Below are 19,309 nucleotides of genomic sequence, written 5' to 3'. Positions count from 1 at the left end.
TCCTTTAGTCATGGGTTACAGTGCTGTTGATCTTGAATTCAGTGTTAGTGAATCTACAATATAGAGTAAAATGTGCATTTAAGCAGAAACACACAAAACGAGGTTATGCATTGATTGCTTGATAAAAGTATTGTGACCGAAGACTTGCAAAAAGATTTACCCTGCATTTGCTCAGGAGCAGTGGCTCTGCATGTGTTAAGTCAGTGTTCATGGCTACTTCATGGACATAACTACTATAGAGTTTGAGAATTGCTGTAGATGAACATAGGGATTTCAGATACTTTTTGTTGCTTTAAGGAAAGCATAAACACAGTATGCTAGAGTCTGAGACAATTTGAGTGTTCAGTGAAGAGAGAACATTGAAGTGAAATCCAAGTGACATAAAGGGGCTGTGCAATTACTCAGGAGCAAAGGCAAGAGTGAAAAGGCACACGTCTTCAAAAGGGGGTGCTGTGTGTGGGGGATGGAAAGAAGGTGTGTGCAGTTGGGGAAACAAGGATGAAGGGCGAGAGGGGAAGGGATGAAATCAGAGAGGCTGTGGTGAGAGCATATGATGCATCCAGACTGTGAAGGGCACATGCTTTGGGGTGGCATTGAGGATACTGGGGACTAGGATGGCAAGGGTAAAACTACCCAGGTGTGAAGGATGTGGTTGACTTTGCAAGATTTTGAAGTTTTGAGCAACAGGGCATGAGGAAGTCTTGGATGTCCTTTGGATGAGAGGAGGGAGAGAGAGAGAGATCTTAGAACGGCTTCCTGGTTTTTGGATTTCTCATCTGCACCAGTCCATATGGGTTGTGAATGGGCTGGGAGAGACCATCCTCCAGAAAACCCAAGGCTTTTAAAGGCAGAGGGATTGTCCCATAGCATGGCAGCAGTTTCAGCTGATTTTAGTGAGTCTTCTCCTGGCACTGGTGTTCCCAGTGGGGCATGTGTCTCCAGAAGTGCTCCCCCTGCAAGTCTGCCCAAGGTGATACAGTTGCCTGACCCCGGCTGTGCCACTGCCCCTTTATGTTCAAGTTTGCACCATTCCAGAGGACCATCACCTGACCTGTCAATTATATGTTTCTGCTTAGAGTGGTGAGGTGGATATATGAAATTTTGGACTATTTCAGATGGGATCTCCAACTTAGGCACCAAACCCCATGCCAGTAGGGCCTTGTTGTCCTGCAGCGGAAGAGAGAAGAAAGAGCAGTGTTTGGGCCCCTGAACATCATTATTGCCCCAGCTTCTAGAAAGCCCATCTCCCTGAAGTCCATTCTGGACTCCAGTTTAGCATCTACTCTCGGGCTTTTTGGTTGCCCCTAGAATCATGGCTTCAAATACATTTATCTTCAATTGTAGGAAAACTAAAGAAGGAGGATATTGTTCAGAAAAACACCAAGTCTGCACTTGGTTTTGGACGAGGTTGTATGAAGGTAGAAGACCTTATTTGGAAGACCCTTAAAAATGTGCTGTGGCCTGGGAAGGCAGCAGAGGATGGCCCAAGTGCTTGGGCCCTGCACCCGCATGAGAGACCAGGAGGAAGCTCCTGGCTCCTGGTTTTGGATTGGCGCAGCGCAACAGCCGTAGCAGCTATTTGGGGGGTGAACCAACGGAAGGAAGAGCTTTCTCTCTGTCTGTGTCTCTCACTGTCTAACTCTGCCTGTCAAAAAAAAAAAAAAAACAGTAAAAGTAATAAAAAGAACCCTCACCATTTTCTAATTTTTGGTATGTTCCAAACATCCCCTGAGATTTTTACCAAGATGCTGCCTTTCTTTCCCTTATAAGGACCTTGAAAGACCACTATTCCTTCTTTTTTATTTGATAGGCAGAGTTTGACAGTGAGAGAGAGACAGAGAGAAAGGTCTTCCTTCCGTTGGTTCACCCTCCCAAAATGGTTGCTACAGCTGGTGTGCTGCACGGATCTGAAGCCATGTGCCAGGTGCTTCCTCCTGGTCTCCCATGCGGGTGCAGGGCCCAAGCACTTGGGCTATCCTCCACTGCCTTCCTGGGCCACAGCAGAGAGCTGTACTGGAAGACGAGCAACCGGGATTAGAACCCAGCACCCATATGGGATGCCGGCACCGCAGGTGGAGGATTAACCAGCTCAAAGAAAGACCACTATTCTTAGCCACATATGATCTTCTGTATATAAAGAGAATTGAAAATGAATCTTGATGTGAATGGAAGGGGAGAGGGAGGGGGGAGGGTTGCGGGTGGGAGGGAAGTTATGGGGGGGAAGCCATTGTAATTCATAAGCTGTACTTTGGAAATTTATATTCATTAAATAAAAGTTAAAAAAAAATCATTAACAAGAAGATGCTAGCTCTCAGGGAAGCTAAATGACTTGAATACAGTTGAGCAGTTGGTTAGCAGTAGAGCTGAAATTCCAGCCTGGTTTTCCCTGACTCAAAGTCTAGCTCCTTCTGCTGGCTGCTTCTAAGAGTCTAGGTCTCAATATTTAGAGGACAGCCTCAGTCCAGAATGTCTGGGTGGCCGCTGTGTTTATATCAATAACAGAGCTTCTGCTTGGAGGAGGCTGTTCATATAGACGGTGGTGGAAATGGGTTGGGGGTTCAAAGAACTGACACTTATGGAGAGCTATTTACAGGTAGATTTCACCCTGTGTCATTTAATTTTCACAACAATTTGCTAGGGAGATTTAGCTCATTGAGGTTATGTAAATTTTTAAGGTTTATGTAATTTATGCTGGGAGAGAACCAGTATTTATTTAAGTTATTTTCATCATATTTGAAATAGAGGGGAGGAAGAAGAGGGGGGGGAGAGGGAGATATTGATACAGATAGAGGAAGAGAGGGAGAGGGAGAGGTCTTCCATCTGTTAGTTACTCCCCAAATGCCTGTAATAGCCAGGACTGGGCCAGACTGAAGCCAGGACCATGGAGCTGGAGCAGGATCCTCCACATGAGTGGAGCATATATACATGAGCCATCATTTGCTGACTCCCAAGGTTTGTGTTAGCAGGAAGCTGGAACTGGGAGTGAAGCTGGGACTTGAATCCAGGCACTCTGATCTGGGATGAAGGCATCCCGAGTTGCATCATAACCACAGCGCCAAACTCTGTCCCCTGAGAATCAGGATTTTAAAGGATGAAGAAAGAGGAGCCCAGGAAGGGGAAAGTTGAACCTCAAATAAGGAGCATGAAACAGTGCTTGGCATGTAATGTTTGATATCTTAGCTGAATCTGAGGGTACCCATGTATTTTTCAGGACTTAGGCAAGTATGCTGTCTATGGTTTGTTTTGGGGGGGTACTTCAAAGAGTTCATGGAAAAATGGATATAAATCTAAGTTTATTTTGGTGCAAAAAAATTGAATCCATGCATTTTTCATATATATTTTCCATGAACTTTTTGAAGACTTCTTGCATTTATTAGTTCTTAGGGTGATATGAAGTCCTGGGGTACTAACTATTTTTTTTTATAAACAATGCTCAAATGTTCTTTTAGAAAAAAAATAATATATTAGAAATTTTGATTTATCAAATCCTTGCCTCCAGTGAGCATTTTGTAAAAAGGTTTCCCTTAATCTTAAACCTAGTAATGTTTTAATACATGGATGGATCAGCCAATGCAGATTCAATTAGGATCTTTGATTTTGGGTTTGCCAAACAGCTTCAAGGAGAAAATGGGCTTCTCTTAACTCCATGATGCACTGCAAACTTTGTTCTTATGCAGCAGGCATACCTTTGTGGTGTTTGGAGTTTAGAAGTCCTTTGTCACACAGTGTTGACTGGTCACACTCCCTTTGCTGATGGCACCAGTGATAACTCCTGTAGAGATACTACTGTATATAGGAAATGGAAAACTCTCTGCGTGGTGGAAACTGGGACAGCATTTCAGATGGAGCAAAGGATTTGCTTTCCCGTATGCTTCGTGTGGATCCTCATGAATGGTACACTACTGGGCAATTATTAAAGCAGTCATGGATAACCCGCAGTGGCCAGTTGCGGAATGATCAGCCAAAGAGAAATCATGCATTGCATGTCGTTAAGGGAGCAGTGGTTGCCATGTGTTCTAAAAGCAAACATCAACTGGCCTGTGAGATCTGCAGGGTTTCTCGGCAAAACTGAATAAAGAGAAAATTAAGTGCCTGGCTTTTTGCCTCATCTTATATCAAAGGCATTGTTTTCTGCTATATTACTTGAATATTTTAAATCTCTACTTTAGGAGGAGTGAGAGTTTAAAAAATACATATACGGGTCTACAATATAGGTCCACAATACGGGTCCACACACTATGCTGTCCTACAGTGGTGTTCAAGTGTTTATTTAAACCTACACTTGGTGTCTACAAGGTCCTAATAGCTTCTCTGCACACTAACTACTACAATTTCTTTCAAATTAAGTTATTTTAAGTTAAAAAATATTTCTCCACATTGAGTTAGGTGTTACCTTTTTCCCCCTTGTGACTAAATTATGAAAATCCCTGCCAATTTGACATTGAACATCTCAGCATGGTAGTAATAAAGTAATAATTTTATAATACAGGCAATTCTTTATTACTTAAGAATAGGTTTTTATAGCAGAACTGAACTCACCCTGCTGGGCATTAGTCAGTGGTGATGTTCATTAGCAGCAGGTAAGGGAGAAAATAAAATAAACAAAGGAAAAGGGGACTAATTTCAAAGTATTAAAAGGAAAAGCTTTAGTTCATCTTTTTTTTTTTTTTGGTTTGAGTTGGAAACTTGTTTAGTCAAAAAGATTTTTTTTAATTGAAAAGGTATCTCTTTAGCAATGGAAAACTAACATTACTGTTACACTTTTCATGCTATACATTTAATTTTGATGTTTGAACAGCGTTCTAATTGAGATAAAGAAGTGTAGCATCATTAGTGGTCAAAGACAACATTTTAAAATTAGAATTCTTATATTTAATAGTCTTGATTTTTATTAATATAAAGAGAACAGATTTTATGAATTTCATAGCTACAATTCTAAGAAGATAACCATATTTTCTTCCCTCCATTCTTCCCTCAATCCCTCTTCCTTCTTTCTTTTTTCCTTTAATTTTTGTAGTAACATACTTTCTTTTTTTTTTAAAGATTTTATTTATTTATTTGAGAGGTAGAGTTACAGACAGTGAGAGGGAGAGACATCAGAAAGGTCTTCCTTCCGTTGGTTCACCTCCCAAATGGCTGCTACGGCCGGCATGCTGTGCTGATCTGAAGCCAGGAGCCAGGTGCTTCCTCCCGGTCTCCCACGCAGGTGCAGGTGCTCAAGTACTTGGGCCATCCTCCACTGCCTTCCCGGGCCACAGCAGAGAGCTGGACTGGAAGAGGAGCAGCCGGGACTAGAACCCAGTGCCCATATGGGATGCTGGTGCCGAAGGCGGAGGATTAACCAAGTGAGCCACAGCCCTGGGCCCCTATAGTAACATACTTTCAATTTACTTTATAACTGCAGGCTTAATTCAAGAGTAATCATAATTTTCAACAATAAAAAGCATAAAGACCACTGTTTTCTACAGGGATAGAAACAAGGGCTACAAACAATAATCAAATCATAAGATGTCAGTTTCACTCTTATACTTTTTTTTTAAGATTTGTTTATTTATTTGAAAGAATTAGAGAGAGAAGGAGAGGCCGAGAAAGGTCTTCCCTCCGCTGGTTCACTCCCCAGATGGCCGCAATGGCCAGAGCTGTGACTATCTGAATCCAGGAGCCAAGAGCTTCTTTGGTCTCCCACACAGGTACAGGGGCCCAAGAACATGGGCCATCTTCTACTGCTTTCCTGGGCCATAACAAAGAGCTGGATTGGAAGTGGAGCAGCCGGAACCTGAACTGGCACCCATATGGGATGCTGGCAGTGCAGGCGGAAGCTTTACCTGATACGCCACAGTGCCGACCCTCATTCTTATACTTTTTTGTATTCTATGTTAACTACCATGTATCAGAAAACTTATTATGTTTGTCTTTTTGGACTTATTTCATTAAGCATAATTGCCTCCAGTTGTATCCACTTCTTAAATAATTTACTGTTGAAATTTTACTATAGAACTGGTTGGTTTATTTTCAGAAAGGAGAGGTCCAGATACTTATCTTGACTTTATAATCTGAGTAATATACCCCAAAATAAAATTCATGTAGGACATCATGGGAAAGTTGCCCATGTAGCTCTGTTTTCCCCAAGAGAGTAAAGCCACACACAAACTCCAGATCCTTTCTTCTCAAAGGAAGCTCAAAAGAGGCAAATTAAGAAAAGATGGATTTTTGTATCACATGGACAGAGAGCTTCTGAATGAATGCTGGTACTGTGGAAGATGTGATGGAAAACACAAACTAGGACACTTAGGTGGACAAGACAAGAAGTATGTGTACCTCTTGTTCCTAAGTAAGGTGTGTGTGTGTGGGTGGTGTGTTAGGGTCTCTGAAGCACAGGGGAGTATTTCCTGCTGGGGAAAACATGTATCTAAGAATGCCCAATGCCCTGTGTCCCTCTCTGATCTGAGATTGTGCAGATGTGGACTGGGGTAGGGAGAGCCGCAAGCAGTGACCAGGAGGCCACTCTCTCACTCCTGAGCCCCACAGCAGTGAATTCACTTCCAGTTGGTACCTGGAACTCTGTCAAGATCATGGGGAACATGCATCTGGGAATTTAGTAAAAAGTTAAATGTATAAATGTATGGGCATGTGTGAGTGTGGGGCATGACAAAACAGCAGATAATGTAACTCAGGCATCGACTGCATTCCAGTCTTTACACTGTCAGACACTCCTGCATATTAACGTAATGAATCTTTACAGCTCTGTAGCATTTATCATTTCTGTTTTGTCCGTGGAGAAGTTAAGATTCAGAGACAGTAAGTGATTTGACCATGATTCCTGGCTACCAAGTGGTAAAGCTGGTGCCAGAATCACATTGGTCTGTTGTGGGGTGAGTGCCGGCCTCTGGGGATTCCTGTGGTTAGATTCTGCATTTGGGAGTCCTTCCGGTACCTGGATGAAACTCGAAAATAGACTGAACTCAAAATAAGAGCTGCTCCCTTGCATGTGTTCATTGGTTTGTGTTTCCCAGGTGCCTGGTGAAGCAGGCTTGTGCCTGCATGGATCATCCCCAGTGTCACACAAGCCAGGAGTACCAGCCATGACTTCATTCTGACCTTTAGCTTATCTCCATCGATTTATAATCTGGGACAAGTAACACACCTCCTCATGTTCTTGTTTTCTAATCATCTGCAATAATCTAATGACAATCCCCATTGCATAAGGTTGTTGACCGACCTCCACTGACATGTCCAGCACATAATGAGTAATTTATTATTACCATGTTTCGTGCATGCAAGTTTTAAAGGATTAAAAGAAGTGCTAGGAGTGATGTAGATGTGGTTAACAACAGGGAGGTTAGGTAGAGCAATGATTTAGCATTGCCCAGATACTCCCCATGTAACACAGTTATTTTATTTGAATTTTATTTAATTCAAATTTATTTGAATTAAATTTGAATTTATTTAATTCAAATTTATTTGAATTTTAGAAGGTCTACATATCTGATGTGTACTAATGTTTGGATGAAAAATAGTGGATACATAGAGAAGCTCTGTGCTTACACAATGAAATTTCACCCAAGGTGTTTTATTAAAACCTTAAGGATCCACTTCTCTCTGATCCTCCTCCTGGGACCATAGGGCTTTCAACATATGCAGCTGATTTGTTCTAGCTACCTGGCAGGCTTATTTTGGTCTTCAAAGTTATTTCTCTAAGCAGGAGAATGGTTTCCACTCATCTGTTTCTGTAGTTGTTTAGCATCCGTCAGCACTTTCACTATGAAATTATATTTTCAGTGGCTTGTAATCCTGATGCAGAAATTTGCTGCATGCTGTGACTTGGCATGGGTACCTCAGTTCTGAAGCAATTAAAAATAAATAAAATTGGGTAAATATTTCAGGGAATTACTTTTTACCTGCTTATTCAAAAAATGCTATTTTCTTTGCAATTTCACTTTTCTTTTGGGATTAAGATCCAAGTAGTCAAATACTTCTCAACGTGTAATTATTATAATTGTAATTAGAGTCAGATGTAAGACTCCAGTGGCTCCCTTCAAGGTTTATATAATGGTTGTTAATCAAATTTGCATCAAGAAGAATTATTGGTTGTATATTTGTTACATGTTTATAGATCCTCAGATTAAAGGATTTAAATATATTATTTTATATAGCTAGTACTCACTGCCTTCTGTAATTCACTGTCATTTATTTATTTGATCACATTTTTCATATATACTTACATCATTATTACTAGTGATATCATGATAATTGAAAAAGTTATATCCAACCTTAAAAATTAGGTGTTATGTTATTTTAGGTTGTTTCTAATGATTAATTCCATGGGATTTAGCAAACAAATTTAAAAATATTCTAAAATATCTGTGCTTGGTTGTTATTTTAGAATAGGTATTCTCCATCATGGTTCTATTGACACTTTTGGTCTGGATAATTGTGGGTGTGTGTGGGTAGGTGGGGCCTCTGTCCCAGGCATTGTAATTGTCAGCGGCTTCCCTGACTTCTACCCACGAGATGCCAGTAGCAAACACATAGTTATTACCCAAATGTCCTCAAGAGTAGAATCACCCCTGGTCAAGAATAACTGCTTTAGAATATTAACTTTTTATTTGCCATTATGAATAGTATATTCAAATGTTTAATATCTACCAAATAAATTTATAGTGAATACATGAAAATACAGCTTGGACAGTTGAAGATTCTGTCAGGTCAGATAATGAGACTTTAACTTCTGATAGTGCCTTGTCTTTGTAATCTGTTGAAAGAAGCTAAATTATTGAGCAAGTCAGTTGTGGGAAATAAATTCAGTTACTGTGATATATTTACTGTTTCTTTGTTTCAGTGTTTGTAACACTAACTCACAAACACAAAGCTATTCTCTTACATTAGATGTGATTTCACCTTAATAGTTCCATGAGAATATTTATAATATTGTATTGGACTGTCAGAGGAGCATAGTAGTGGGTACATACACAAATTTGTCCACTCAAAATTTATAGTATTGAAGAGAGTATAAAATAACATGGACCCTGGGAATCAGTGGTGATGGCTCCAGTTACTGGATTTTGCCATTCAGGTGGGAGACCTGGATTGAATTCCCAGCTCCCAGCTTTGGCTTAGCGCAGCCAGCTGTTGTGGACATTTGAGGAGTGAACCAGCAGATGTTAGTGTGTATACTCTCTCTTTGTCTCTCTGCCCCTCAATGAATAAATTTTAAGAAGTGATACTGTACTTCTTGAGAAGGATGTTGAGATGTGCTATGGGCATCCCTAATTTCATAAAAAGCTGTTGAAGCTTAAACTCTTAGGCTGCTCATATAGAGACTCCTTCTGCGGTCTAATTTTGTGTTTGTAAATTTTTACTCTTTTTCTTAAAAAGTGCTCCCATGAATTGCATAGGTTTAAGGCCCCAACAATCTGAGTTTATCACTGAGCTGGAGAGAATCACTCTGTGTTTATGGTGGAATGTAGGAGAGATCTTTATTTTTAAGATTTCTTTCCTTTTTTTTCCTTTTGTTTCAAAGAGAGAATTACAGATGTGGGGAAGGGGAAGAGATATTCCATCTGGTTCACTCCCCAAATGGCTGCAACGGTCAGGGCTGGGCGGGGCCAAAGCCAGGAGACATGAGCTTCCTTTGGGTCTTCCATGTGGGTCCAGGGGCCCAAGCACTTTGGGCTATCCTCTGCTGCTTTCCAAGGCACAGGGAGATGGATTGGAAGTGGAGCAGCTGGGTCTTGAACCAACGTCCATATAGGATGCCGGCATCACAGATGGCAGCTTCACCTGCTACACCACAACACCATCCCCTAGGAGAGACCTTTGAAAGATGGACACATATAGATCATCTTTGCTTGCACATAAATACGGCCATGGACATCTATTACTCCACTGCAAACAAGAGAATTGAATCTCAGGGAGCTGCCGTTTTTGTCTGCTTCCCAGCCATTTTTATTTCTTTGTATACAAAGAGAATCCATAGCACCTGTTTTGATAGGGCACCGTCTATTTTGTGATTTAAAATGTGACATGGTGTATATAGCACAGAGTACTGAAGATGGAATTTTGAAATACTACTAAAGATGAAGTAATGCTCAATGGTTACAGATGTCTGATTAAATGGGACAGGCCTTGGGTGCCGAGGACAGAGCACAAGGGAAAAAGAGAGGAATTGGGTACGGGAAAATGTTGAATTGCCAGGTGGAAAGGACATGGCAGAAGCGTATGGGTAGGGGTCACTTTCAAGGGCACAAGGAAAAGCGATCAGCAGGGTAAACCTGAGGCTGTCTGGGAGTCTTGCCACATTTACTGGACACTGGTGATACTGTGTGCTGCAGTCTAGGGACTGCTTGACCCCCAAGTACAATTTCCCTCATTAGCAACCTGTCTACTTTGGAATGATCTTCAGAATGCACAAGCTTGACTCTGCATCCTTTTGGGGAGAATTAAATTACAAATTCAACAACTTCCTTTCTTTTTGCGATTTATTATAGCTTTAAGAGATCCTCGGTTTTACTCCTGCCCCATCTACAAGAAGCCAGTTCGAACGGACTTGAACTACATTGCTGCTGTGGACCTCAGGACGGCTCAGGCCCCTGAACACTGGGTGCTCCGTGGGGTCGCCCTTCTCTGTGATGTCAAGTAACACAAGGGATGTCCCACACCCAATATGTCAGAAGATACCAGATCCAAATTATTGTAACCTTCATTACTCTATGAGTGTGGATGGTGTATACATCATGTTACTTGTGCAGTTAATGAGCTCCATAGCTTTTCTGCACTCATTAGTTGGATGCTTAATTGCAGTTTAGCTGTTTCTTCATTTTGACCAATTTAGTGATTTGAAATAAAATGTGGAGACTAGTGCACTAGGACAGGGGATTAAGCTACCACCTGAGATGCTAGAACCCCATATTAGAGTGCCAGATAGGGTTCTTGGCTGCTCCTCTTCCAGTCCAACTTCCTGCTAATGTGTCTGGTAAAGTAGTAGAAGTGGCCCTAGTATTTGGGCCCCTGCCACCTATGGGAGAGACCTGGATAGAGTTCTGGATCCTGTCTTTCTTCTGGCCTAGTCCTGGACTAGGCCATTTGGGGAGTGAATGACTAGTAGATGGAAGATGTTTTTCTCTATCCATCTCCTCCCCCACCCCATCACTCTGGTTTTCAAATAAATAACATAAATCTTAAAAAAAGAAGTAAAATTTATGACTTTCTAATGAAGTGTGGCCCTCCAAACTACAATAATGCATTTTATTCTTACTTCACCTCTAAATAATGACTAGGTTGAGCAGAGAGCATTTTCCTTGAAGGGATTAACCTTCTGTTAACAGGGTTCTGGTTCATAGTTCAAAAAAGCAAGTTTGTGCTAATTTTGCTCTCATTACCTTTCATATTTAGATCAAATTGAGAGATTTATTGTTAGAACTTCAAGCAGCAAATTCAAATGACTTTTAAAATAGAAGGAAATAGAAGACTGAATTAAAAATATAGGTGGACAATCACATAAACCTATAGAATAATGTTTAATCCCATTTATAGTTGATAATGAGACACTGACTTATATAATAAAAAAATTAAACCTGAAAGTGAATCATAGTGTGGTATCTATATAGCTGATATACTTAGAAATTGCTAGAGCAATGTACCTTGCCCTAATCCTTTTGTAAAATAGTGTTAAAGAGGACCAGTGTTGTGACATAGCTGGTAAAACTGCTGCCTGCAACGCCGCATCGCATATGGGCTCCAGCTCGTATCTTGGCTGCTCCACTTCCAATCCAGCTCCCTGCTAATGGCCTGGGAAAAGCAATGAAAGATGGCCCAAGTACTTGGGATCCTGCAACCCACCTGGATGAAGCTCCTGGCTCCTGACTTCAGTCTGGCCCAAGCCCCTGCTGTTGTGGTCACCTGGGAAATGAACCAGCAGATGGAAGCTTGCTCTCTCTCTCTCTCTAACTCTGACATTTAAAATTATAAAATATATATATATCTTAAAAAAAATGAAACAAAGAACCTTAAATATGTTTACATGCTTTGGGCCTTGTTTTCTCAATACCAAGTGTTGTAGTTTGGAAGTTATTTGGCTCCTAAACTTGTGTAGAACTTTAACCCCCAGGGTCATGGTGTAGTGGTACTGGGAAAGTGGAGACTTGATCCATTTATGATGTTGAATGCATGTGCTTGGAAGTTCATTCTCAACAAGAGGGCTGATTTTGAAAGCCAGATGGGACATAGCCACTCCCTGCTTTAGATCACCATGTAATTGTTTCTCCATACACTCTACCAGTGCCAATTGCCATCCTTGCCAGATGGGGCAAACCAGTGGTGCCTGCCTGATGTTGGCCTGTGAACTTCCAAAAACAATGAACCAAAATAAATCTTTCTTCATGGGTAGATCCTCTGAGGTCTAGTGGTTAAAAAAACAACACTTAACAGAAACATTTTAAAAGGCTAAAAACAAGTTATATGTGAAATTACATTGAGTAACAGAAAACAATGGAAATGTCCTACATGTTCAATGGTAAGTCTATGTTTAAGAAAATTAGGAAGTATTAGGCAGCCATCAAAAGCAGTATTGAGGGGGCTGGCACTGAGGCACATTGGGTAAACCTGCCACCTTCAGTGCCAGTATTCCATATAGGTGCCAGTTCGAGTTGCGGCTGCTCCGCTTCCGATCCAGCTCTCTGCAGTGGCCTGGAAAGCAGTAGAAGATGGCCCAAGTCCTTGGGCCCCTGCACCCACTTGGGAGATCTGGAAGAAGCTCCTGGCTCTTGGCTTTGGATTGGTGCAGCCCCGGCTGTTGCGGTCAACTGGGGAGTGAACCAGCGGATAAAAGACTTTCTCTCTCTCTGCCTCTCCTTCTCTCGCTGTCTGTCAAATAAATAAATATATAAATATATAAATCTTTAAAAAACACTATTGAAGATTTTTCATAATAAGGAAATGGCAAACACATGCCAGTAAGTGAAAAATACAACTTATAAACAGTGAAAATGCTGTATGACTGTAAAGCATCTTTGTGGACAATGTTTAGTCAACAACAGAAAAATAAAAATAAGTGTGACAGTATGATAAAGGTTACAGTTGGCCTGGAACAAGATAATAATTAGAAGAAAAAAATAGGGGATTTCATTTATTTTTTATTAACAAAGAAGAATATGCTCTAAGGGACTTTTTGTGCAGTTTTTATTTTAAATTCAGATTATAAATTATAAACTGCTTCATCTATAGCTTATCAACTTGAAGTTGGTCAGGTAATGAGTTATAATTTCTGTTTGATAGACATTGGTTAAGATCTGGATCCACATAACTGCATGTTTTTCTGTGATAAAAGGGTTTCAGGGAGGGACTACCAGGAGACAGGTGTGGGTCCTTTGTACTAGGCTTTACTCTATGAGCAACACCATTATTTTCTGCTATTATGATGAGAGCTAAGCCCAGTGGCTTCAGTGACTCCTCCCTATCTCCAGGACACTGTTTTCATCTGAGCAGCTTCTTTTAGTGTGGATTAATGTATCAGTTGGTTTGTTTGGATTGTGATAAAGCAATCATTTTATTTTGAAGAACAAATGAACAAAATGTGAACAAGTTGTGAATGAATACAGAATGGTTAGCAGATGCTTAAATTGTAATTGTTTATTTAAAAGCAGGTTATTTGGGACTGGAGTTGTGGTGTAGTGGGTGAAGCCACCACCTGCGACTCTGGCATCCCATACAGGTTCTGGTTCAAGTCCTCGCCGCTCTACTTCTGATCCAACTCCCTGCTAATAGCCTGGGAAAAGCAGCAGCAGATGACCCAAGTATTTAGGCTTCTTCCAGCCACATGGGGGACCCAGATGAAGCTCCTGGCTTATGGGTTTTGCTTGGCTCAGCCCTGGCCATTTGAACCACCTGGGGAGTAAACCAAGATGGAAGATCTCTTTGTCTCTTCCTCTATCCCTATAACTCTGACTTTCAAATAAATAAATCTTAACAAAATAAATAAAAATAAAAGAGGGATATTCACTACAAAGTCACCATAAATGTTTCAAAACTTGGATTTTGATAGGGTAACTTGAAAATGCATAACATATAATTTTGTGATACACACCTGTTAGTATGTATAAGTGTATGTGAGTCTTGAAGACCCAATATAGGAAAAGACACTGTGGAAACAATCAGAAAATTTTAGGTACTAATTCAGCAAGGACCATCTCTGAAGCAGTGATGAGCCAGTGAGGCCCCTTGCTGCCCAGCACCCTGCCTCTACCCCTGCTCCATCTCTACCACCAAAGTGCCATGGGCATTGTACAGAATCAGACGGGCAGGAGGAATCTTCCAGGTGATGGAGTCTCAGACTGCCTTGGACTTGGGGAAAATGAGAGTGAGGGGCCTGGTACCATTGCTGAGCGACAGAACAGTCTTTACCGTCTGTCTCAATACTGATGTGTTAAAAATTGTTTAGTTCATATCTCCTGTGTGTCAGGAATCATGCTGTGCTGGTGGTTCAATGGTGAGAAAAAAGTCACAGAGCCTGACCTATGGTTATCTTCTTAGTATTATATCTATGAAATACATGAAATCTGTTCTCTTTATCTTGATACAGGTTAAAAAATTCACTCAGGAGTAGATTCAGAAAATAAGACATTGATCAGATGTATAGTTTTATATATTCTCAATGGATGATTGTACAAGAGTATTTAAAAAAGCTCATGAAAAAAATGGAATGAGAAGATAAGTTTATTTAGGTGCAAAAATATTTTGAAGTCAGTACATTTTTCATATATATATTTTCCATGAATGTTTTGAAGACCCTTCCTGTAACATGGCATATGTGGGTTATATGGACAAAACTATCAAAATTGTGGGCTGAGTGCTCTGAAGGAAATACGGGCTGTCGTGAGTGAGAATAACAAGGGAGACAGCAGCACTTCAGCTACATCACAATTTAGCAGGCAGAAGTCACACTACAGTGTCCCCGTTTATTTTTAACGAAGGACACAGACTCTAACAGCAGTGAGGCGCTCTGCTGGGCTGGAGCAGCCTCTGCACATCCTAGCCTGGATTTTCTCTGACTTTCTGGTTCCCCTGTACCAGCCACACCTTCTTGTGACCCGATGTGTGCAAGGAAGTTCTTATGTCATAAAGAACTGTCCTTTGCTGCTCAGGGCATACAGTGCCCTTCTGTCGAACCTGCCTCAGCATTCTCTTCCTTTCAGGATACTGAAAAACCTGGAATCAACTGAACATCAGGGAGACTATGTCTTTATGGTGGGGGACAAAGCAGAGCCATGATCTAGGTGTTTCTGAGCAATATCTGTACTCAGGATGCTGTTCACCTGCAGAGACCTATTTGACTGGGCCATAAAGAAAGGCAGCTTTGAGGAGGTGACATCTAAATTTACATCTGAAGCTGAAAAGGAAAGCATGTCAGACACACAACTGCTAGGGATTGACCTCTTGCTCCCTAGATAGAGAAGGTGAGCATGGAGTCAGATGGGAGAGTGACAGGACAATGCGAGGAGTAGAAGGCTGAGTGGGACTGCTTACTCAAGGTAATGTCACACTTAGTCATGATGGTTGCCCATAGAGAGTAGCGGCTGATGGAAATCAAGTGTGTCTAAATCATTGGGATGACTTTGTGTTAAATGCTATGTTCAGTGGAAAAATCTTTTTGTAAAGAATTCAGCCTCAAGAGATGTGATGAGACACCACACATCTTGTAATTAAGTAGTTTGTAGGATTCTATAGTTTAGATGAGATACATAGTATCAGTAGTGTCATTATCAGTAAATTTTTGTTTCGCAAGGCAGCATTTTATAAGACTAAATATGTGAGCGCATACTGATAAAGTAGAGTCTGAAATTTTTGCAGCACAAAAACTTTATTAATGATAAGAATAATAAAATATGTATTTGAACAAATTTAAAGTCAATCCTCCCCCAAGAAAATCAGTGGTACACCCCTTTCCCTTGTAATAGTCTTGATGAATTACTTAATTTTAACTTTTAAAATTTTTAACAATTTTCTCTTGCAAGTATTAGGAGTGATTTTATTGTTCAATAGGGTGACTATAGATAAGGATGGGAGTGTGGTTATGGTGGGAAGAATCTCTATGTTCCTAAAGTTGTCTTTATGAAATGCATCAAGTTTGTATACCTTAAATAAAAAGTTTCTTGGGGAAAAAAAGGACAATTCAGGAGCAGTAGAACAGTGTTAAAGACACACTAATGCTAAACAGAAGTTTTCTTCTTCATAATGAGAAGAATATAAAAATAGGAATGGAAATTAATTCCTTATATTGTTTTAAAGACAGAAGAAAGGATTTTGAATGTTTTCTCTTAAGTAAATCGTGTTTGAAGAGTTAGAAATGTTTTCACTGATTTGAACATTACAAAACATACATGTATCAAAATATCATGTGGTACATCCTAAATAAGTATAATTGTTGTGTATTAGTGGAAAATGATACTGTGTAACTGATTACTGTTCGTTAGTAGCCTCTGTCAGCACATCAAAATAATGCCTCTTTTTTAAAATCTTTTATTTAATGAATATAAATTTCCAAAGTACAGCTTATGGATTACAATGGCTTCCCCCCCCCCCATAACTTCCCTCCCACCCACAACCCTCCCCTTTCCCACTCGCTCTCCCCTTCCATTCACATCAAGATTCATTTTCAATTCTCTTTATATACAGAAAATTAGTTTAGTATATATAAAGATTTCAACAGTTTGCCCTCACATAGCAACACAAAGTGAAAAAATACTGTTGGAGTACTAGTTATAGCATTAAATCACAGTGTACAGCACATTAATGACAGAGATCCAGCACATCAAAATAATGCCTTTTTGTTTTTTTTAAATAATGCCTCTTAAGAGGAAATAGATGGTAAGCTTGTACTCACAGAGTGGTCTTCTGGGTTGGGTGCATGGTTTGGAAAAATCAAGAAACACAGCAGTAGATTTTGAAAACCCAAGGAAGTCTTGGAGTGCTCTTGAGACTTACGCATTCTAGTCAATGCTTGACATCTGTTCTGTCCAATATGTGCCTGTCAGCTGTCCACAAGTATTACTAATAAAAGAGAATAGGGGAGACTTGAAGATCAATTTCAGAATCAAATATGAGATTTGGCTAAAAAACGGAGCATCCACAAACATATTCTTGGCTATATTAAATGGCGAGAGTTATCCTTTGTTGCTTGGCATTTTTTTAAATTAATACTTTTATTACTATGTAATGTTCCTTTTTGTGCTTTATCAAGCACAAGTCTTACAGGTGAGGTTTATTCTGAGTTGTACTTTAGACAAAATTAATTTATTAATGTAAGAGTAGAATGTGTTGCTTGTTTAACCTGTACCCTGAAAGACCTTCCTGTTTCTGATCTTCAGCCTGGAAATTAAAAAAAAAAAAAAAAAAAAAAAAAAAAAGAAATAAACAAAAAAACTAAGCAGCCTGGTAGAAGGTATGTGGAGACAGAATCCCACTCTCTCCTTATTTGCAAGAGAATACAGAGACTAGGTGGGATGGAAGGAACCTGAAGGGTGGAAGAAAATATCCTGAAAGGGTACATGGTAGCCCCAGGTTTTCAGATACACTGTTAGAATTCATTTATTAGCAGTAACCCTGGCCAATCAAGACAATAAATTGATCTCCAAACTCTTCAAATGAGCCTTTAAAAATGGCCTCTTTATTTCCTGGGTTTCAAATTTTCATTATGAAATGAAAGCAATGATATGACGTAAAGTCATAATTCCAACATGTTAAGGGATTTAATCAGAATTCTTATGAAAGTCCTTTGGCTCCTCTCTCTGTCTGGCCTGGGCTAATGAGTATGCTTTCTATGCCTTCCTCGTGTCGTCTCTGATTTAGGACTCCATTTAGTTTTCCAGCTCTGGATTTATGGGCATGCTTAATTGTTTCCAACTTTGAGTTTATGTTAGTTGGGTAAAAAGCCAAGATTGGGAGCCTTGTCCTCTCTTTAATTTGCATGCCAAATTGTCTTTTGCACTGGGTAATATGTTATTGCTCTTTGCTGTGTGTCTTGTGGGGAGAGCCAAGACATATTGTGTAGCTCGATGCTTTGCCCGCTTTCCAGTAGTGTTTTATGATTACCATAATACCTTTCTTCATTTATTTCTTCACTTAGGCTAATATGCATAGCATTCCTATCAAATGTGGTCACAAACACACTTGCCTGGAAAGCCAATTAAATATTCCTCAGTACTTGCACAGGAGTCGATTTTAATAAGGCCACATAGAGTGCTCATTCTGAGGAGCTGAGATGGAGAAAGCTTAAATGTGAGGAAGAACACTGGGGAGACTCCCAGGAGTCATGGAAGGGAAGACCAGTGAAGGATTAGGCACCAAACCTGTGCTGCAGCTGACCCCGAACACGTCTGCCTCCTGCTGAGCACAGTTTTCAATTCACTCTTGAGCTTCACTGTGCTCAATGCAGTCATCTGTGATGTATCCAGTTGTAAATTATTCATGCAAATACTTAAAGCAAATCCCAGGAGACCTGCAGAAAAGGAGCCAATAAAAACATTTTTGTGTTTTTATCATTTGAAAAGTGATCATTTACATGCACCAGTGCAATTTTTTATATTCTAGCAAATAGTGAATATGTTTTTAATATTTCATGAACAGAACACTTTGCTATTGTTCACATTTTATATCCCCTGGTACCATTTTGGTACCACTGATGTGAAAGATACAAATGTGGGTCATTTTAAAAGATGATCAGTGTAAGTTGGATCATATTCTTGGAAAACAAAAGCTTTTTTCCTGTATATTTTTGTTATGTTAGAAATCAGAAAATTGAATGTTAACTGGAAAATATAACGTGATGTTTTAGCCTGCTTTGGTCTATTTTTACTAGTTTGCTTTCCTAATCTTCCTTTTCCTATGTTGAAAGTTTAGTAGTCTTCAGTGGAAAGAATGAGATCATGTTATTTGACCCATATTCATATTTATATCATTTAGAGATGAGGAATTCTCTGCATTTGAGTGAGGATGGAATAATAACTGAACTTCTCCAAACTGATGTTAGAGGAATAGAATCATTGATGACTTAGTTATTTTGATCTCTGCTAATGCCAACATTTGCATTTAGATGTATTTCTCATACAAAATATGTTCTAAAATGTATGACTTGTGTGTAAATGAGAATTAACTAGGTTATTTTAGGAAAATTTAATCTTCTTTTATAAAATATAAAAGAGTCTTTAAGTGCATGAAAAACAGAATGGAGCATCATTTTGGATTTGACTAGAATTTAACAATATCATTTTTTAAATTTTTAGTTAAAATTTTTAACACATATAAAAATTGTACATAT

General features: G+C 39.7%; 1 protein-coding gene across 1 annotated transcript in view; it reads left to right on the top strand.

The window, feature by feature from the left end:
- The window catches only part of DNAH5 (dynein axonemal heavy chain 5), a 265,270-nt gene extending 253,744 nt beyond the window's left edge, over nucleotides 1–11,526 (top strand). Inside the window, exon 79 of the mRNA XM_062212620.1 lies at nucleotides 10,488–11,526. Within this exon, the coding sequence (XP_062068604.1) occupies nucleotides 10,488–10,639 (152 nt within the window). The 3' untranslated portion in view covers nucleotides 10,640–11,526. The remainder of the gene's footprint in view (nucleotides 1–10,487) is intronic.
- Nucleotides 11,527–19,309: the final 7,783 nt, after the last annotated feature.

The sequence above is a fragment of the Lepus europaeus genome, chromosome 15 (genome assembly GCF_033115175.1).
Source record: "Lepus europaeus isolate LE1 chromosome 15, mLepTim1.pri, whole genome shotgun sequence".
NCBI classification, from domain to species: Eukaryota; Metazoa; Chordata; class Mammalia; order Lagomorpha; family Leporidae; genus Lepus; species Lepus europaeus.
This window is presented reverse-complemented; position numbering and strand designations above follow the sequence as displayed.